At 42.0% G+C, this 22,968-nt stretch overlaps 1 protein-coding gene across 1 annotated transcript in view; it reads left to right on the forward strand.

Annotated features, from left to right (window-relative positions):
* Positions 1–8: 8 nt before the first annotated feature.
* The window catches only part of LOC115201166 (renalase-like), a 52,618-nt gene continuing 29,658 nt past the window's right edge, over positions 9–22,968 (forward strand). The window contains 3 exon segments of the mRNA XM_029764518.1: positions 9–431; positions 11,800–11,942; positions 12,749–12,911. Of these exon segments, the coding sequence (XP_029620378.1) occupies positions 11,871–11,942; positions 12,749–12,911 (235 nt within the window). The 5' untranslated portion in view covers positions 9–431; positions 11,800–11,870.

Here is a 22,968-nt window from a genome sequence, read left to right on the forward strand (position 1 = left end):
CTTGTTTCAAATATTGGGAAAGATTAAATGCCGATTTAATCTTTCCACCCTGCTCTAGCCTAATTAATCAATCATGTAGACGTGGCAATAACAATACTGTTGCCAGTGCGATTTTGTAATAGAAACTAAGTCGTATGTTTATTGTACTTGAATAAACTGTTTTTTCCATGCATCCAAGGCAACATTTTGGTCGGCCAACAGCCTTTCATATTTAGGCTACTATGTGAAATCTGGTTTTACCAAACACGCTCAACGAAACTTAAAAAGTATATTATTTGTGTATTGTCAGCAACAGTTGTTTATAGTTTAGGCGACAATGTCACGAGTTCTTATAGATGGTGCAGGGTTGACAGGCAGTTTATGCGCTTGTCTTCTGCGAAGAGAAATGCCAAACAAAGTTATTGTTGTCTGGGATAAATCGCGAGGAGCAGGTAAATGTGTCAGTTGCAGCCAAAGTTGTTACATTGTATCTAAGTCAAAATGTATACGAAGCGTAGCCTACTTGCTATTTGAGACAAGACTTTCACGTAATTCTAATTGACCAAATTAATTTATATCATTACAATGTCGGCTGCGTGCTTATTATTCCACAGACAACAGTAAAAAAGTGAGGGTCAAATTGTGACATGTTGTGGGATTTTTTTTTTTTACAATACATTTCAACCCTTCCTGCTCCTATCAGTGGCATCTCAGTACTTCTGTAGAAGGATAAATCACAAAATATTGATGATGACATTTGACCCTAATTCATAGACTATGTCTGCTGCTGTTGACCTCCCTGTGACTTCCATAAACCCACATGCAGATGTTTTGTTTGAATTGACATGAAACACTATTGAAATCTCATCAGTAAACCATTATCATTTGGCATGTTTTAAAGTCAGTCTGTTGATATGTCATTAATGGGGGCCTGCGAAGCAAGAGTCCCCATTTTAAATCTACATACTTCTGACTTATTATTTAAGCAATACGGCCCAAGGGGTGTGTTATATGGCCAATATACCACGCCTAAGGGCTGTTCTTATGCACAACGCATTACGGAGTGCCTGGATACGGCCCTTAGTCGTGGTATATAAATGCCATATACCACAAACCCTCGAGGTGCCTTATTGCTATTATAAACTAGTTACCAACGTAATTAGAGCAGTAAAAATAAATGTTTTGTCATATCCATGGTATACGGTTTGATATACCACGGCTGTCAGCCAATCAGCATTCAGGGCTCAAACTACCCAGTTTATAATTAAGCAATAAGGCCCGAGGGGGTGTGTTATATGGCCAAAATACCACGGCTAAGGGCTGTTCTTCTGCACAACGCATCCTGAGTGCTTGGATACAGCCCTCAGCCGTGGTATATTGGCCATACATCACAAACCCCGAGGTGCCTTATTGCTATTATAAACTGGTTACCAACGTAATTAGAGCAGTAAAAATTAATGTTTTGTCATACCGTGGTATACGGCCTGATATACCACAGATTGTCAGCCAATCAGAATTCAGGGCTCGAACCATCCAGTTTATAATTAGCGTTATACCACAGCATTGTTGAATACTTGTTTCTGATTGGCTAAAAGGGTAATTTTAGAATGGACATTAAAACCAGATAACGGACAGTTGGGGAAAAAATATATCAGGATAATTGGAAAAGATATCGGGACACCTTGCAATCGGATACATTGTAAACACAGGTCCAACGAGGAAAAACTGCGTTGATTGATGACCTGACGTGGTGAATGATGAACATGAATTGATCTAATCCCTACTGTTGCAGTCATGACTCAAGTGGCGCTATGCTGTCAAATCCTCCCACACTTCTAGTTTGACCAGCTGTTTTCAGCAACTGATATTTTTGAATTCGGTTGTCATATCGGCAGGTTTGCCAGCAACAAACTATTTAGCTAGCGTCTAGCCTAGTGTTTGATATGCAATGCGATTTCCTCTTAATTAACAGTCAGTGTTGATGGCAACGAGAAGGCGAACTTTTCTAGCTATGCCAGGCAAAATCGGGCACCATCAGCTCATTGTTATGGATGTATCCAAATGAATGTCAATAGAAAACAGCTACTTTGCTTTCATTCTGGCTGTAGAGGTCGTGACTGTGTAGTCGTAACTAGTTGGCTAGCTAGCAGCAAGGGATGAGAACATTGCCACTGAGTATGGCAACGGAACATAAAGAACGAACACGTGTCCATAAAAAGCGGGATAAACACCTTCGTTCTGTACATTACCTTGGGAAAATTAACTCCTCGTTATTTCCAAGGTAATGTACACATCGACGTTTGTCCCTTACGTAGTGCCTGAGAAAAACCCCGGGAATTATCATGTGACAACTCCCGACAAGGGCTATTCTGGATACATGTCACATGAGAATTCCTGGGTTCAAGTGCATTATTGCTTTTATAAAACGGTTGCCAACATTTATAAAAATATGAATTACATTTTTTTATTAACATTATTTTAATGAGTACATTCGTTTTTGCATTATGAAGCTGCTACCCAAGTGGGCTGGTTGTTAGTTATTTTCAGATCCCCCCGAAACACATCTCTGCACCCGACTCTGCCAAGCCGCACTGCTCACTTAACCCGGAAGCCGGAGGAAACGTGTCAGCGTGCAGGCGCCTCCACAGGAGTCGCTAGAGCGCGATGGGACAAGGACATCCGGGCCGGCCTAATAACCCGGACAACGCTGGGCCAGTTGTGTGCCGCCTCATGGCTCAGTTGCGGCCGGCTGGATTGAACTCAATTGCGGCCGGCTGGATTGAACTCAGTTGCGGCCGGCTGGATTGCACCATTCGGGAGCCCCATTTTCTCATGTTTTGACCCGGTCGTTAATTCTAATCATTCTTTTCATTCAACGTTACTATGCTAAACAAATCATTGGCTTGTAGCTAACTAGTAGAGATTTAATGAAAATGAGCTACAAGAACTTTAATAAATAATAAATAATGATTTAATAAATATCCAATAGGCCTACATTTGGGCGGCAGGTAGCCTAGTAGTTAGAGCGTTGGACTAGTAACCAAAAGGTTGCAAGATTGAATCCCTGAGCTGACAAGGTAAAACTCTGTCTTTCTGCCCCTGAACAAGGCAGTTAACCCACTGTTCCTAGGACGCCATTGAAAATAAGAAATTGTTCTTAACTGACTTGCCTAGTTAAATAAAGGTAAAATAAAAAAAATAGGCAACAACTATTATGGTTAGCAAGTCCGAGCCAGAGGCAGTTTGGAATTCATGCTTTAGCACTCGGCAGTCCCGCTCTGTGAGCTTGTATGGCCTACCACTTCGTGGCTGAGCCGTTGTTGCTCCTAGACATTTCCACTTCACAATAACAAGTCTTATAGTTGACAGGGGCAGCTCTAGTAGGGAAGAAATTTGACGAACTGACTTGTTGGAAAGGTGGCATACTATGATGGTGTCACGTTGAAAGTCACTGAGCTCTTCAGGAAGGCCATTCTACTGCCAATGTTTTCCTAAGGAGATTGCACAGCGTGGGCTCAATTTTATACACCTGTCAGCAACGGGTGTGGTTGAAATGGTCGAATTCACATACTTGTGCTGGTTAATGGAATTTTGAGTGTTTATGGTTTGCATGGGTAATAATTTGTTTAATGTTCATTCTTGGGCTAGCTAGCCTACTGGCAGAGGAGAGATTGTATTTGTAAAATTATACATTGTTGCACAGGTCGTAGACCCTGTTGCAACCCTGTTCCTAGAGTGCAGCATGTACTGCAGGATTTTGTTCCAACTAGGCACCACACCTGACCAACTGAGTTAATTGATCAGTTCAGTGGTTGCCTAAATTCAACACACCTGGTCTTCCAGGTTCAGTTGGTTAAATAAAAAACTTAAAGTGCCTGCGGCATTCCAGGATCAGGGTTGCCTACCCCTGTCGTAGAGGGAGACAGGTAGGTTTTTACAACCCCCACTGCAAACCAAATACTAGCATGGAAAAATCAGGGGTAGATGCTTTTTTTCCCCAAGGGAGATACTTTGTTCAAACTTTAAAACGTGTAGACCAGTCTGGGTTAAGTTGCTTGTATACAAACTTTTTTTATACTTTTTAAACTCTACATGTTTTTTCTTTCTTTTTGTCCTTCATCCACTTCTTTGGGATTTCGTCTACATTCTGAATGTCCCATTGTCATCCCTTCCAACATTCCATTCACTTAAATGCAACAATGCAATTTATGACACAAATCAGCAACTTTGCCACTTTCCCAACAAGTTAGAAAATGTTGGAGCATATGACATCATCTTCTACATATCTGCTATTCAAATCTGAAATTGAAACAAAGATATCTGCTCCCAATCTAATGATACAGCTGTTTTAGTAACCACATAAAAAAAATATAAGGATTATTTGCATCAATCCAATGGCCAATTGTTTTGCAAGCTCTGTAATCACATGAGCGCTACAGAAACATTGCTAACCAAACAACAATGGGCTCTTGCTGGAGTTCACCTGCATTAAAGGGTAACTATTCCCAAAAATACAACTCAAAAGTGATCTCCTGATGTGGAAAAAAATATGTGCGCATTTTTAACTGCCTCCTACACCAACTCAGAAGCTAGAATATGCATATTATTGTTTAGGTTTGGATAGAAAACACTCTGAATTTTCTAAAACAGTTTGAATGGTGTCTGTAAGTATAACAAAACTCATATTGCAGGCAAAAACCTGTGAAAAATAGATTAAAAAAAATGAGAATTTTGTGACTGTACTATTTAGTGTCATTGTTTTAAAGATACCACAGTGAGAAAGGATTCAGTTCGCAACTCCTACGGCTTCCACTAGATGTCAACGATCTTTAGAAAGTTGTTGGAAGCATCTGTCATGAATACAGACCGAATTAGAAAGCTTACAAGTTGACACGTCATCACTTCATTTTTTGCGCCTGCGCATGAATCTGAGAAGAGTGTCTTTGTCATTATCGTTTATTCTAGACACTTGATAGGTTGTGTGAAAATATTACCGATGTTTACTGATGTTTCACGTTAAAAATGGACCAAAAGATTAATGCTAAACAACGTTTGACATGTTTAAACAAACGTAAATAGATTATTTACTAGGTTTTCTTTAGCTTTTCGACGTGACTTTACACTGCCCACCTCATTTTGTGGGAGCCTACTGAACGCTAACTATTTGGACATAAATTATGAACTTTGTCAAAAGAAACCACATTTGTTCTGGACCTGGGATCTCTGGCAGCGCCTTCTGATGGAGATAATCAAAGGTAAGGGGATATTTAGAATGTTATTATCGATATTAGATGATGCTAATGCTAACGGTATAGCTTAGCTTAGCTTAGCATATAGCTTATTGTTGTTAGCATAGTACCCAGTTTATGCAAAATGTGATTTCCCAGTAAAGTTATTTTGAGATCTGGCCATTCGGTAGCAATTACGAGATGATAATATATTATTCTTTGAATGACAATATTATAATTTACCAATGTTTTCGAATAGTAATTCCGTGATTTGTAATGCTGGATTCACTGGGTGCATTCGAGCCGAAAAAAATTCTGAATTTCACCGCGACTGTAAATGCTGTTTTTGGATATAAATATGAACTTGATGGAACTAAAAATGCATGTATTGTATAACATAATGTCCTATGAGTGTCATCTGATGCAGATTGTCAAAGGTAAGTGCATAATTCTAGCTAGTTTTCTGTCTGTTGATGCCCTTCTTTGAATTGGCTAAACATTACACGCAGCTATTGTCAATGTACTCTCCTCACATAACCTAACTTTATGCATTCTCCGTAATGCCTCTGAAAATCGGACAGCGTGGTTAGATTTAGGAGATATATCTTTCAAATGGAGGAAAATAGTTGATTATTTGATTATTTGAAATAATTACTCTTGCAGTTTTGAATTCCCCGCCATGGTCACATGACAATGAATCCCAATACCGGGATTAGATCCTGCCCCCTGGCCTCAACAGGTTTAAGCACTGTTGTGGACTTAGAATGTCCAATTGTGTATTTTTTTTAATTTAAAAAGTTATATTTTGAGAGAGAAAAAAAATATGGAAACCTAAATGGAATCAGGGAACAAATTAGATTTTTATAGGGCCCTATGTATGCTATGCTCAGTTAACGTGTGCCCCCCCCCCCCCCCCATCTCTTATTCTAATCCATATTTTTTTAAAACTGCATAGTTGGTTAGGGGCTCGTAAGTAAGCATTAAACTGTATGGCCTACACCTGTGGTATTCAGTGCATGTGACTAATAACATTTGTTTTGATTTGGGGGCTGAGGTGCTCAGAGGGAAGGGGTTCCCCCTTTCCGGCCAGTGGGTACCTCTTCCCACTGATCCTCCTCCAGCCCATAGATGACTTCATGAACATCCCACTGGTCCAAATACGTTGTGGGAAAAAGTGTTTATTTATTTAAAACTTCAACAATGTCTCATTGTCTTCTGTGCTCTATTATTATAGTTGTCATATACTGTGGTATATAGTAGGACACTGTATACAAGTGTAGTAGTCCGACTGTAAACTCAGCAAAAAAAGAAATGTCCCTTTTTCAGGACCTTGTCTTTCAAAGATAATTCGTAAAAATCCAAATAACTTCACAAATCTTCATTATAAAGGGTTTAAACTCTGTTTCCCATGCTTGTTCAATGAACCATAAACAATTAATGAACATGCACCTGTGGAACGGTCGTTAAGACACTAACATCTTACAGACGATAGGCAATTAAGGTCACAGTTATGAAAACTTAGGACACTAATGAGGTTCCTACTGACTCTGAAAAACACAAAAAGAAAGATGCCCAGTGTCCCTGCTCATCTGCGTGAACTTGCCTTAGGCATGCTGCAAGAAGGCATGAGGACTGCAGATGTGGCCAGGGCAATAAATTGCAATGTTCGTACTGTGAGACACCTAAGACAGTGCTACAGGGAGACAGGACGGACAGCTGATCATCCTCGCAGTTACAGACCACGTGTAACAACACCTGCACAGGATCGGTAGATCCGAACATCACACCTGCGGGACAGGTACAGGATGGCAACAACAACTGCCCGAGTTACACCAGGAATCCCTCCAACAGTGCTCAGACTGTCCTCAATAGGCTGAGAGAGGCTGGACTAAGGGCTTGTAGGCCTGTTGTAAGGCAGGTCCTCACCAGACATCACCGGCAACAACGTCGCCTATGGGCACAAACCCACCGTCGCTGGACCAGACAGGACTGGCAAAACGTGATCTTCACTGACGAGTCGCGGGTTATGTCTCACCAGGGGTGATGGTCGGATTCGCGTTTATCGTCGAAGGAATGAGCTTTACACTGAGGATTGTACTCTGGAGCGGGATTGATAGGGAGGTGGAGGGTCCGTTATGGTCTGGGGCGGTGTGAAACAGCATCATTGGACTGAGCTTGTTGTCATTGCAGGCAATCTCAACGCTGTGCGTTACAGGGAAGACATCCTCCTCCCTCATGTGGTACTCTTCCTGCAGGCACATCCTGACATGACCCTCCAGCATGACAATGCCACCAGCCATACTGCTCGTTCTGTGCATAATTTCCTGCAAGACAGGACTGTCAGTGTTCTGCCATGGCCAGCGAAGAGCCCGGATCTCAATCCCATTGAGCACGCCTGGGACCTGTTGGATCGGAGGGTGAGGGCCAGGGCCATTCCCCCCAGAAATGTCCGGGAACTTGCAAGTGCCTTGGTGGAAGAGTGGAGTAACATCTCACAGCAAGAACTGGCAAATCTGGTGCAGTCCATGAGGAGGAGATGCACTGCAGTATTTAATGCAGCTGGTGGCCACACCAGATACTGACTGTTACTTTTGATTTTGACCCCCCTTTGTTCAGGGACACATTCCATTTCTGTTAGTCACATGTCTGTGGAACTTGTTCAGTTTATGACACAGTTGTTGAAAGTTGTTATGGTCATACAAATATTTACACATGTTAAGTTTGCTGAAAATAAACGCAGTTGACAGTGAGAGGACTTTTCTTTTTTTGCTGAGTTTATAAGGAAATCAGACAATTGAAATTAATTCATTAGGACCTAATCTATGGATTTCACATGACTGGGAATACAGATATGCATCTGTTGGTGACCAATACCTTAAAAAAGAAAGGTAGAGGCATGGATCAGAAAATCAGTGAATGTCTGGTGTGACCAACATTTGCCTCATGCAGCATGACACCTCTGCTTTGTATAGAGTTGATCAGGCTGTTGATTGTGGTCTGTAGAATGTTGTCCCAATCCTCTTCAATGGCTGTGCAAAGTTGCTGGATATTGGCGGGAACTGGAACACGCTGTCACACATCAATCCAGAGCATCCCAAGCATGCTAAATGGGTCACATATCTGGTGAGTATGCAGGCCATGGAAGATCTGGGACATTTTTTGCTTCCAGGAATTGTGTACAGATCCTTGCGACATGGGGCCGTGCATTATCGTGCTGAAACATGAGGTGATGGCGGCGGATGAATGGCACGACAATGGGCATCAGGATCTCGTCACGGTATCTCTGTGCATTCAACTTGCCATCGTTAAAATGCAATTGTGTCCGTAGCTTATGCCTGCCCATACCATAACCCCACCGCGGCTATGGGGCACTTTGTTCACAACGTTGATGTCAGCAAACTGCTCGCCCATACGACGCCATTCACACACTGTCTGCCATATGCCTGCTACAGTTGAAACCAGGATTCATCCGTGAAAAGCACACTTCTCCAGCGTGCCAGTGGCCATCGATGGTGAGCATTTGCCCACTAAAGTCATTATGACGCCAAATTTCAGTCAGGTCAAGACCCTGTGAGGATGACGTGCACGCAGATGAGCTTCCCTGACAGTTTGTGCAGAAATTTGTCGGTTGTGCAAACCCACAGTTTCATCAGCTGTCCGGGTGGCTGATCTCAGACGATCCCGCAGGTCCTGGGCTAGCATGGTCGAAATCAAATCAAATTTTATTGGTCACATACACATGGTTAGCAAATGTTAATGCGAGTGTAGAGAAATGATTGTGGTGTGGCGAAATGCTTGTAGTGTAGCGAAATGGTTACACGTGGTCTGCTGTTGTGAGGCCGGTTGGACGTACTGCCAAATTCTCTAAAACAACGTTGAAGGCGTTCAATTCTCTGGCAACATTCTCTGCTGGACATTCCTGCAGTCAGCATGCCAGTTGGCCGCTCCCTCAAAACTTGAGACATCTGTGGCATTGTGTGTTTGACAAAACTGCCACATTTTATAGTGGCCTTTTATTGTCCCCCGCACAAGGTGCACCTGTGTAATGATCATGCTGTTTAATCAGCTTCTTGATATGCCACACCTGTCCGGTGGATGGATTATCTTGGCGAAGGAGAAATTCTCACTAACGGATGTAAACAAATTTGTGCACAATTTGAGAGAAATAAGATTTTTGTGCGTATGGAACAATTCTGTGATCTTTTATTTCAGCTCATGAAACATGGGACCAACACTTTACATGTTGTGTTTATATTTTTGTTCAATATAACTAATTTCCTTTAAATAGTAAGGTTAAACTTTTTAAACTTCTTCCACTACCACAAAAATACTTTTGAAGAGCTAAAGCAACCCTCACAACTTTACTTCATGTACAGGTACCATCTAGTTTGAGTTATTATCATTTCAATGTTTATGCATACACTGATTGTTCAAAACATTATGAACACCTGCTATTTCCATGACAGACTGACCAGGTGAATCCAGGTGAAAGGTATGATCCCTTATTGATGTCACTTGTTAAATCCACTTCAATCAGTGTAAGAGGGAGGAGACAGGTATAGAATATAGAATACTTTTTAAGCCTTGAGACAAGGATTGTGTATGTGTGCCATTCAGAGGGTGAATGGGCAAGACACAATATATACAGTTGAAGTCGGACGTTTACATACACCTTAGCCAAATACATTTAAACAAATACATTTAAACATTTAAACTTTTTTTTTTTTTTTTTTTTACAATTCCTGACATTTAATCCTAGTAAAAAGTCCATGTCTTAGGTCAGTTAGGATCACCACTTTATTTTAAGAATTAAATTAAATTGTTTAACTTGGGTCAAACGTATCGGGTAGCCTTCCACAAGCTTCCCACAATAAGTTGGGTGAATTTTGGCCCATTCCTCCTGACAGAGCTGGTGTAACTGTGTCAGGTTTGTAAGTCTCCTTGCTCGCACACGCTTTTTCAGTTCTGCCCACAAATGTTCTATATGATATAGGTCAGTGCTTTGTGATGGCCACTCCAATACCTTGACTGTGTTGTCCTTAAGCCATTTTGCTACAAGTATGCTTGGGGTCATTGTTCATTTGGAAGACCCGTTTGCGACAAAGCTTTAACTTTCTGACTGATGTCTTGCTTCAATATATCCACATAATTTTCATCCCTCCTGATGCCATCTATTTTGTGAAGTGCACCAGTCCCTCCTGCAGCAAAGCACCCCCACAACATGATGCTGCCACTCCCGTGCTTCACAGTTGGGATGGTGTTCTTTGGCTTGCAAGCATCCCCCTTTTTCCTCTAATAATAATGATGATCATTATGGCCAAACAGTTCTATTTTTGTTTCATCAGACCAGAGGACATTTCTCCAAAAACTACGATCTTTGTCCCCATGTGCAGTTGCAAACCATAGTCTGGCTTTTATATGATGGTTTTGGAGCAGTGGCTTCTTCCTTGCTGAGCGGCCTTTCAGATTAGGTCAATATAGGACTCGTTTTACTGTGGATATAGATACTTTTGTACCCGTTTCCTCCAGCATGTTCACAAGGTTTGCTGTTGTTCTGGGATTGATTTGCACTTTTCGCACCAAAGTACGTTTATCTCTAGGAGACAGAACGCGTCTCCTTCCTGAGCGGTATGACGGCTCCGTGGTCCCATGGTTTTTATACTTGCGTACAATTGTTTATACAGATGAATGTGGTACCTTCAGGTGTTTGGAAATTGCTCCCAAGGAAGAACCAGACTTGTGGAGGTCCACAAATTTTTTTCTGAGGTCTTGGCTGATTTCTTTTGATTTTCCCATGATGTCAAGCAAAGAGCAAAGAGTTTGAAGGTAGTCCTTGAAATACATCCACAGGTACACCTCCAATTGACTCAAATGATGTCAATTAGCCTATCAGAAGCTTCTAAAGCCATGACATCATTTTCTGTAATTTTCCAAGCTGGTTAAAGGCTTGGAAGGCTGTTTGTAAAATTCTGACCCACTGGAATTGTGATGCAGTGAATTATAAGTGAAATAATTTCTGTAAACAATTGTTGGAAAAATTACTTGTGTCATGCACAAAGTAGATGTCCTAACTGACTTGCCAAAACTATAGTTTGTTAACAAGAAATTTGTGGAGTGGTAGAAAAACGAGTTTTAATGACTCCAACCTAAGTGTATGTAAACTTCCGACTTCAACTGTACATGATTCCATATGTTTTATTTCGTAGTATTGATGCCTTCACTATTATTCTTCAATGTAGAAAATGGTAGAAATAAAGAAAAACTCTGGAATGAGTAGGTGTGTCCCAACTTTTGACTGGTACTGTGTATGGGAGACGTTAAGAGATGTGAAAAAATGTGGTTGTGTTTTGTTGTGCCTCGGGTAGGGGTATCTCAAACGAAATACCTTTTTGAAGGTTGGCTACCAGACTAAGTATGGCAATATATTACTAGCATAATCAAATGTGAACATATTTTACAACATTTTACCAATTATGTTTGTAAGGGGACTCAACAAATGTCAATCCATTGGTGTCTGTTTGTTCTGTCAACTTTGAGCAAGTTATTCTTTGGGTTCCAAGATGGCTCTCATCTTCATCACATTGTGTTTCAGTTTCTATGAAGAGCTGCTGGCCCATGGTGTTCTGAAGCCCCTGTCGTCCTCAGTGGAAGGCGCGGTGATGGATGGAGGCCATTAAAACTATGTCACTCCAACAGGAGTGTCCTCCATCGTCAAACATTTCCTCAAGCAGTCAGGTAGCCCTGTCTCCTACCCTTTTTACCTTGTATTTGAAGAGCACACATTTCATGTCTGTCTCAAATATCTTTGACAAGGACCTTGTTGGAGATGTGATTCGCTTGTATCGTTGTCTATTGAGTATAAGATAGCAGAATGTCATACTAGGTTAATGTCATACGAGGTCAAAGGTTGCAAGTCGTTAGCAACCCGACAGAAGAGGGTTGTCAACAGATAAAGGAGGGGGATATCTACAGTATTACCCAGTCCAGGCCTTTTAGAAAACATTCACAGGAATTGATGCCTACAAAACCTAATAGTACAGTGTTAGCAGATCAAATCACAACCCTCGTGCAACAACAGCTATTTTATTTCCAGTCTCCACTAAAAAGAGGTTGAGGGCTCCATCTATATTTTTTCTGGACCTCTATGGTGCGCCTAACCTGGTTCTTCATCTCTAAAGAGATTCTGTAGTCTAATTCTGGAATGTACAACTCCGCGTCCTTATTCACTATGTCGTCCTGTGTTTCCTCCTCATTGTGCATCATTTGATTACTGTTTGTGGTGAGGTAACATACTGTTCTACTCGTCGCTTGCCACCGCCATGTGCGGCAGAGCGTGTGTGTGTGTAACCATCTCCAGGCTGTGTGTATCATTAACCACAAAGTTTGAATCATTTCCCCAGTGATGCACAATCAAACAGGTTCTCTGTATTTGACATCCTCTCTCGATTTTTCCTCACCGCCTCTCTCTTTCTCTCCTTCTCTCCCTCCGTCTGTCCCTCTCTTTCACTGCAACATTGTCGACTCTGCATCTCTGCACCCAGGCAGAGGCAGAGGTGTTCTTTAACCACCAAGTCACCCACATCTACCAGAAGGGCACGAGCTGGGAGGTGTGTCGGAAGGGCACGGCCACGGAGCAGTTTGACGCTGTGGCCCTCACCGTGGCCTTACCGCAGATCCTACAGCTGCAAGGAGACGTGGGCTCCTGTGAGTATTGATCTACCCACCATCCGCTGAAGCACAGACATATGCATGGTTAGTCATAATACTACACAGCTCCAGTCTTTGAGGGCCTATGTGCTGTATGCTGCTCCTTTTTCATCCTGGCCTTTTACCAATTAGGATCCAAGGAGGGAAAAAACAGCTGGACTGAGGATCTTGAGGGCCTGAGTTGTGTACCCCTGATATACTGTACACTGAGTGTACACACATTAGGAACACCTACTCTTTCCATGACAGACTGACCAGGTTAATCCAGGTGAAAGCTACAACTCAATATTAGGAAGGTGTTCCAAATGTTTGGTAAACTCAGTGTATATACAGCCTATGTTTTTGTTTCTAATCAGTAAAATATTTGCATTGAACAATATGTGAGATATTCAGATATTGTCTAGTTCACCTCTGCCTCTAGCTAGATGTGAGTTTTGGCATATCTGGAGACAGCCAGGTCTTAAGGTAACCTCAAGGTTAGAGCGTTGTGCCAGTAACTGAAACGTAACTGGTTCAAATCCCAGAGCCGACAAGGTAGAAAAATCTGCCATTGTGCCCTTGAGCAAGGCACTTAACCCCAATTTCTCCAGGTATGCTGGACATTGTTGGACCTTGGCTCTGACAACAAGCTGCTACTTAATTTGATGTTCATGATGAAGCTCCCCATCATTCCTCTGACTTAAGAAATTGGGTGTTATGAGAAATCTTACTTGATATTTGCTCCTCACACCAACACATATGTATGAATGCATCACTCTGGCCTCTCCAGACAGACAGAAAGACAGCTGACTGGCTGGTCGGTGGGTGATTAGGCCCCACCAGTAGACCAACAAACACAGAGCCTGTCCTTGGCTGCCACACCGTTGACCGGGTCCCTCCAGTCGCATGTTAAATCAGTCTCCAGCTGTCTCTCTGGCTGCGAGGGGCTCGCATCCACAGCCAAATTTGTATTCTCCAAGTGAGATTTCGAAACCCTAACGCAGTGTAGTGTAGATTCCTAAAGGACGAATATGGAAATGGGAGAGGAAGGCATAGTCCTCCAGGGTGCGTAGAGTTTCTTGGAAACGGTGAATAATGCAGAGTGTGAGCAGAAGTCGCTGCATTCCAAATGAGCCGCTGGACTGAAAAAGGGAATAAGACAAGTGAAAACGGTGGAGGAAACAGTGCCTATTGCTATTAGGGTGAAGAGATGGTCTGAGATGCTGAATTCCGAATGACTAGTTTGGTATCACGCACAGAAGGTTGAGGATAGTCGAAGTAGGGCAGTACAGTCATGGCCAAAAGTTTTGAGAATGACACAAATATACATTTTTTAGAAAGTATACTGCCTCAGTTTGTATGATGGCAATTTGCATATACTCCAGAATGTTATGAAGAGTGATCAGATGAATTGCAATTAATTGCAAAGTCCCTTTTTGCCATGCAAATGAACTGAATCCCCAAAAAACATTTCCACTGCAATTCAGCCCTGCCACAAAAGGACCAGCTTACATCATGTCAGTGATTCTCTCGTTAACACAGGTGTGAGTGTTGACAAGGACAAGGCTGGAGATCACTCTGTCATGCTGATTGAGTTCGAATAACAGACTGGCAGCTTCAAAAGGAGGGTGGTGCTTGGAATCATTGTTCTTCCTCTGTCAACCATGGTTACCTGCAAGGAAACACGTGCCGTCATCATTTGCTTTGCACAAAAAGGGCTTCACAGGCAAGGATTTTGCCTTGGATCATCAAGAACTTCAAGGAGAGCGGTTCAATTGTTGTGAAGAAGACTTCAGGGCGCCCAAGAAAGTCCAGCAAGCGAAAGGACCGTCTCCTAAAGTTGATTAAGCTGCGGGATTGGGGCACCGCCAGTACAGAGCTTGCTCAGGAATGGCAGCAGGCAGGTGTGAGTGCATCTGCACGCACAGTGAGGCGAAGATTTTTGGAGGATGGCCTGGTGTCAAGAAGGGCAGCAAAGAAGCCACTTCTCTCCAGGAAAAACATCAGGGACAGACTGATATTCTGCAAAAGGTACAGGGATTGGACTGCTGAGGACTGGGCTAAAGTCATTTTCTCTGATGAATCCCCTTTCCAATTGTTTGGGGCATCCGGAAAAAAACTTGTCCGGAGAAGACAAGGTGAGCGCTAGCATCAGTCCTGTGTCATGCCAACAGTAAAGCATCCAGAGACCATTCATGTGTGGTGTTGCTTCTCAGCCAAGGTAGTGGGCTCACTTACAATTTTGCCTAAGAACACAGCCATGAATAAAGAATGGTACCAACACATCCTCCGAGAGCAACTTCTCCCAACCATCCAGGAACAGTTTGGTGACGAACAATGCCTTTTCCAGCCTGATGGAGCACCTTGCCATAAGTGATAACTAAGTGGCTCAGGGAACAAAACATAAATATTTTGGGTCCATGGCCAGGAAACTCCCCAGACCTTAATCCCATTTGAGACCTTCTGGTCAATCCGCAAGAGGCGGGTAGACAAACAAAAACCCACAAATTCTGACAAACTCCAAGCATTGATTATGCAAGAATGGGCTGCCGTCAGTCAGGATGTGGCCCAGAATTTAATTGACAGCATGCCAGGGCGGATTGCAGAGGTCTTGAAAAAGAAGGGTCAACACTGCAAATATTGACTCTTTGCATCAACTTCATGGAATTGTCAATAAAAGCCTTCGACACTTATGAAACGCTTGCAATTATACTTCAGTATTCCATAGTAACATCTGACAAAAATATCTAAAGACACTGAAGCAGCAGACTTTGTGAAAATGAATATTTGTGTCATTCTCAAAACTTTTGGCCACGACTGTAGAGGATGAGTTGGTGAAGCAGGGATATCTTCTTGAACTCTGCTGCACTGTGAATGACAGTTAAAGCTGTGAGGTACACCTGAAAGGAACTATAGTCTGGCTGAAGTAATGGTGTCAGCTATGTTACCATATACTGAATGACTGTGACATGTACTGTACAAACAGTAAATATCAGTCCAATTCAAGATTCACTGAATCTTAAGGAACAATGGGGAATAGGTTATTTAAATTAAGACAGAGCCTCAGTAAGTATTGCGTATCGAATAACCTGTCTCTACAATATTCACAGAGTTGTCTCGAGAAAATGTTTTTAAAAATTCTCTACTGGGGATCAAATCAAATTTTATTGGTCACATGCTGGTCACATGCACCGACTTTACTGTAAAATGCTTACTGTAGACATTCCCAACAACGCAGAGTTAAAAAGTAAGACAAATATTTGCTAAATAAAAAAGGAAATAGTAACACAATTTAAACAATAACGAGGCTATATGCAAGGAATACCAGTACCGAGTCAACGCTCAGTGGTACGAAGTAGTTGAGGTAATTGAGATAATACAGTATGTACATGTGGGTAGGGGTAAAAGTGCATAATGAGCTGCTAGTGAGTTCACTTAATAGACAAATTCCAAAGCTAGTTAGTTGGCCCAGTTTGACTGCTTTCATTCAAAGCCATAGAAATGACTTCAAAGCCCCCATGACTTAGAAATGGATTTATGGATTCATTTGAGAAATGTGCTCTGTGCCTTTTGGGCTTAGGTTTACTGTGAGAAACTCTATCCATACAAATGGTTCTGCTTTACAGAGACAGGCTGGAGTCATTTGGGAGCATTCTTCAGAGCCCCGGCTCCTTTGTTGTTTGTAATTTATACACAGATCTTTTGACACTTGCATGCATATTTTCTTCTCGCTATAGTCTTTCGGTCAAATTAAATCTGACCCAACCGAACCATCTGTCTGCATGTAGTGTGTTGAACTCATCATGGATTGATTGTAAGTGTGTATTCATCGGGTGTGTTGTAAGTAACAGCAAATGCCCCTAGAATGTGTAGGTTCATTCTAGAACACTCAACATCATTGGAAAAACAATTGTTACTGTATGAATATACACTGCTCATCGAACATCTCATTCCAAAATCATGGACATTAATGTGGAGTTATTAATGTCCATGATTTTGCTGCTATAACAGCTTCCACTCTTCTGGGAAGGCTTTACACTAGATGTTGGAACATTGCAGCGGAGATTTGCTTCCATTCAGCCACAAGCATTAGTGAGGTCGGGCACTGATTTTGGGCGATTAGGTCTGGCTCACAGTCGGCGTTCCAATTCATCCCAAAGGTGTTCGATGGGGTTGAGGTCAGGGCTCTGTGTAGGCCAGTCAAGTTCTTCCACACCGATCTCGACAAACCATTTCTGTATGGACCTCGCTTTGTGCACAGGGGCACAAACAGGAAAAAGTTGGAAGCACAGAATCGTCTAGAATGTCACTGTATGCTGTAGCGTTAAGATTTCCTTTTACTGGAACTAAGGGGCCTAGCCCGAACCATTATTCCTCCTCCACCAAACTTTACAGTTGGTGCTAGGCATTGGGGAAGGTAGCCAGACTGCCAGATGGTGAAGTGCGATTTAATCACTCCAGAGAACGTGTTTCCACTGCTCCAGAGTCCAAAGACAGCAAGCTTTACACCACTCCAGCCGACACTTGGCATTGTGAACTTAGGCTTGTGTGCGGCTGCTCGGCTATGGAAACCAATTTCATGACGCTCACGACGAACAGTTATTGTCCTGACGTTGCTTCCAGAGGCAGTTTGGAACTCGGTAGTGAGTGTTGCAGCTGAGGACAGACAATTTTTTTTGGTGCGCTTCAGTACTCGGCGGTCCCGTTCTGTGAGCTTGTGGGGCCTACGACTTCGTGGCTGAGCCATTGTTGCTCCTAGATATTTCCACTTCACAATAACAGCACTTAGAGTTGACCGGGGCAGCTCTAGTAGGGAAGAAATTTGATGAACTGACTTGTTGGAAAGGTGGCATCCTATGACGGTGCCACATTGAAAGTCACTGAGCACTTCAGTAAGGTAATTTTACTGCAAATGTATCTATCGAGATTGCATGGCTGTGTGCTCGATTTTATACACCTGTCAGCAACAGGTGTTAATTTGAAGGGGTGTCCACATACTTTTGTATATATAGTGTATATACTGTAGTCACACTCTGAATAGGCCCGGCAATAGACTAGCGTCCTGTCCAAGCGGTACACATGAAGCTGCCTTACGCTACAGAAACAAGAAATAGCATCCTTCCCCTAATGAGCCCTTCCGGCTCTTCCAAGCCAAGGCTTGTGCAACAAGGCTACTTATACACTGAGTATACCAAACATTAGGAACGCCTTCCTAATATTGAGTTGCTACCTTTCTTTTGCCCTCAGAACAGCCTCAATTCTACAAGGTGTCAAAAGTCTACAAGGTGTCAAAAGCATTCCACAGTTGTGTCAATTTGGCTGGACGTCTTTTGGGTGGTGGACCATTCTTGATACACACAAGAAACTGTTGAGCGTGAAAAACCCAGCAGTGTTGCACACAAACCAGTGCCCCTGGCACCTACTACCGTACCCTGTTCAAAGGCACTTAAATATTTTGTCTTGCCCATTCACCCTCTGAATGGCACACATACACAATCCGTGTCTTAAGGCTAAAAAAATCCTTCTTTAACCTGTCTCCTCCCTTTCATCTACACTGATGGAAGTGGATTTAACAAGTGACATCAATATGGGATCATAGCTTTCACCTGGATTTACATGGTCAGTCTATGTCAAGAAAGAACAGGTGTTCCTAATGTTTTGTACACCCAGTGTATATTTATATATCATGTTTAAGATAACCATACATTGGTTTGCCTTTATATATTTGATGCAAATTATATACAGTAGATAAGATATATTTTCTAGATGTGGGTGGTTGTAATGACTGTCAGATTCATTCATTATGCATTATGTTTAGCAAAAATGTGATTGTGGTGCAGTGCGAGGGACTGGACAGAGGGGGGCAGTAACAGATGTGAGCTGGAGCCAGTCCCTGCCCCCATGAGGATGCAGTCTGGAAGTCATTTAAACAGAATCAAGCTCCAAAATAACCCTTGCTTCACACTTCCTCCTCTGTCCTGGTTGCTCAAAATTCTGAAAATATGAGACACTGAGAAATGTGTTGTCATTATGTTGAGCAGAGAAATGGGGAATAAGAATAGTCATCGGATAATGGGCAGAAATCTACCCAAACAGTAATTCTAATAAAACATGTCTAGAAAGCCAAATCATACAGAGAATAGTATTTTTTTTTTTATATCAAATCATCTTTGGCAGCTACTGTATGAATTTTACTTTTGATCTCGCTGAACAGAGTCAATGTGGATTTATCTGTTCTCTGCAGACCCTTTTTGAAATGAACAAGTTTATTGGTAAAACCCCTCAGAACCACCTTGACTGAGTCTCCGCAGGGATCCATTTTTTTTAAAGTATCTGAAACCACAGGGATCTAGTGTTTCTTGAAGCATCTGAAACCGCAGGGATCTAGTGTTTCTTGAAGTATCTGAAACCGCGGGGATCTAGTGTTTCTTGAAACATCTGAATCCGCAGGGATCTAGTGTTTCTTGAAGCATCTGAAACCGCAGGGATCTAGTGTTTCTTGAAGCATCTGAATCCGCAGGGATCTAGTGTTTCTTGAAGCATCTGAATCCGCAGGGATCTAGTGTTTCTTGAAGCATCTGAAACCGCAGGGATCTAGTGTTTCTTGAAGCATCTTAAACCGCAGGGATCTAGTGTTTCTTGAAGCATCTTAAACCGCAGGGATCTAGTGTTTTTTTAAGCATCTGAAAGGTCCAGCTCTTTGTTGTGCAGTTAGTCTTTAGATAATGGTTTCATGTGTTCTACGTTTGGTTAACATAGTAGAGATGGTCGAGGTATAGGCCTGTTGTTCTTAAGGTTTCAATATTGCATGGCTCTGTTTGCAAAAAGTGATACTATTTCCTCCATAGAATTCCTTTTGTGTTGCTCTGAGCAAACTTAGGTTAGGAGTACAGTATGGGAAGACTTACCTATCTGCACCTGTTCCTCTAACTGTTTTTAGACCTATAGATTTAGTGTGAATGCAAGAGTACATGTCTTTTTTTCAACCTCATTTTGTGGGCAGTGTGCACACAGCATCACATTGGATCTGATCACCAAACATTTTGCTCCCTGCTTTTACTTGACCATCCAGTCTGGTCTGGATTTTAGCCTTTTTTATTACCGTTCTGGTTAGCGATTTATATCACCTTCATGGTTTTGTTTTCTGCCCAACGGTTATTTTATAATTTATCGTCGCCCTGGATCTCTGCCTAGTTGAGGGCCTCTCTTCGGCCGCCTCCTGTTACCTGCTGCACTGCTCCCCGCCTGCCCAGGTCTGTCTCTCCCAGTCTGCTACAGGTGCCCTCGCCACTCTCTCTCCCTCCCTCTCTCCCCCCGGAGCTTTGCTCGTCTACATCATACGCATACATCGCATCCTTGTTTACTGATCTGCTGTTGGACTATTTGATTAGTGATTCTTGCTGTGTTTTGTATTATTATTTAGGAACGTTTTTCATTTGAAGTCGTAGCTCATTTAACGAGGGTTTTGCGTTGCGCTGGCTACATATCTTAGATTGTTCTGTTAACTTTCTATGTGCTTAGCACTGTGTTTTCTCCCATGGTAATTGATAAGGCAATAAACAAACATGCTGCTGTCGCTCATTTTGCTGTTGTCTACCCTTGGCTTTTACAATGTTGCCAATACTTTTAGAGCCCGTTGCTCTGTGAATGAGGAAATACATGACTGTTTCTCCCTCGTGTTTCGGGAGAAACCACCCTCTTGCTCCGTAAATGCACGTGAGAACTGTGCACATTTCTCCCAAACAACATGGGAGAAATCTGACTCTTGCGCTTACATGTCAGGACTGTTCTCTTGGTACTGAACCATGTCTCTGGACTTTACACATCTCCTGAAATGTGTGGTGTTAAAGACTGGTGACTATGGATTGTCGTTCAAGTCCCGTCTGTAAAAACCCCCGATCTAGACTTGCCATTATCTTGCTGCTTCTACTGTCTGGAAATGTGCAATCTAACCCAGGTCCTGACATTTTTACCCCTGCCGAATTAAGTAGTCAGAGTGGCCTGAAGTTTCTGCATATGAATGTAAGAAGTCTTCTGCTGAAGCTTGATTTTGTGAATATATGGATAAAAACTGCCGACCCTGACGTATTTATGCTTTCTGAATCCTGGCTCCAAAAATCTATTTGAGACAAAAATATTGGCATAAATGGTTACAATGTTTTTCGTGCAGATCATACATCTACGGGTGGTGGTGTTGCTGTATACGTAAAAGACAAATTCTCGGCGGTCGTACTGACTTCTGTTACTAAACCTAAGCAATTTGAATATCTGTGTTTGAACCTAAACCTCGGCTCATCTTTAGATATTGTTGTAGCTTGTTGTTTATAGACCTCCATCTGCTACTGCTGGCTCTCTGGATTGTATTTTTTTTCGAATTGTTATCACAGCATGTCAATTCTGAGTTTGTCTTGATGGGTGATCTGAATCAGGATTGGTTAACATCTAACTCCGATCATCTCTAAATTCTATGCAATACCTATAATCTCACCCAGATTGTCAACAGTGTAACTAGGTTGATTATAAAGTATCCTCTTTGATTGATTTGATCTCAACCAATACTCCTCATCGTTTTAATGCTTCTGGTATTTTTGCAAATTACATTAGTGATCACTGTGCTATTTCCTGTGTGAGAGATGGTAAAACTCCTAAGCGATCTCCACGTGTGATTACGAAAAGAAACTAGAAGCAGTTTGATATTCAAGGTTTTTTACATTATGTATCTAGCATGGAATGGAATATAATTGAATTAGTCCCTGATGTTAAACTATCCTCTTCTTACATCCACAACGCATTTCAGGATGTATGCAATAGGCATGCCCCTTTAAAGAAAGAACCCAGAAAGAACCCTTGGTTTACTGATGAACTTACTAAAATCATAAGGGGACAAAATGCTATTATGTGGGCTAAAGAAAGAGGATGATTGGATGGCTTTTAAACATCTTTGAAATATGGGTGTGGCTATGACCCGAAAACTGAAAGCAGACCACCTCCTTAAATCTACTTCGGATAATTTAAATAATCCCTCCAAATCTTGGCAAAGTAGTGAAAGGTTTGGAGTGCAAAAAAGATACACAGCTTCCCAAACAATTGTTGGTAGAGACAGAGATTGTAACTGAGAGGACCTCTATTCTGAAAGCCTTAAATCAGCATGTTCTAGATGCAGGCAGTTTATTTGAAAAGGTTGAAGGTATAAATGAGCCCTCTGTGAATTTACCTGACACCCCTGTGCACTCCTTTGCCAGGTTCTCCTTCTCATCCTTCTCATCCTTCTCTGTTTCAGAAGTGCGTAAAGCCCTGGAAGAAATTGATAGAAAGAAATCCCCTGGCCCTGATGATCTAGACCCCCGCCTCCTACACCTAGCTGCAGACATCATTGCTCCCCCCTTAACATGTACTTTTAACCTCACGCTTGACATTAAGGAAATCCCCAAGTTATGGAAATCTGTTTTTGTACTGCCTATCCTGAAAGGTGGAGATCCTTCGCTACTTGACAACTATCGACCCATATCAAAATTGTCTGTACTATCAAAGGTACTGGAGTCCTTTGTTACGTAATATGTAATTGTTGTACTGTGTGTGTGCCTATAGTTTTGTTCAATGTTGCGTTAGTGTATGTAAGTTGTTTTGTCTGAAACTTTGCTCCCCCCTGCTGCTGTAGGACCAGGTCTCTCTTGAAAAAATAGATGTTATTTCAATGAGAAAACCTGTATAAATAAAGGTTAAATAAAAACATTTAAAAAGTTGTTTTATTAGATGATTGGACTGGATGTGTACATGTTATTCTGATGATTTCTGATTTATTGCCTTGCGATCGACGGTCTGGCCACTATCCCTTTAGAACTGCAACAATATGAAAGAAATCAAAGCCCTTGGTTTCAATCAATCACATATCCAAGCTGTCAAATGTACAGCGGGCAAGTTCTGAACATATTGTTCATGTTGTCTCGTCTGAAGTGTTTGGTTTTATGATTGGTATCCGGCTGAATACTCAGTCATAGCTTGTGCGCGTCTTGTGGTGTGTCTTGGCCTTCACAGCACTTTTCCTTTCGTTGCAGGGGAAATGAGTGGGAAATAC

Source organism: Salmo trutta, chromosome 10 (genome assembly GCF_901001165.1).
Source record: "Salmo trutta chromosome 10, fSalTru1.1, whole genome shotgun sequence".
In the NCBI taxonomy this organism is placed as follows: domain Eukaryota; kingdom Metazoa; phylum Chordata; class Actinopteri; order Salmoniformes; family Salmonidae; genus Salmo; species Salmo trutta.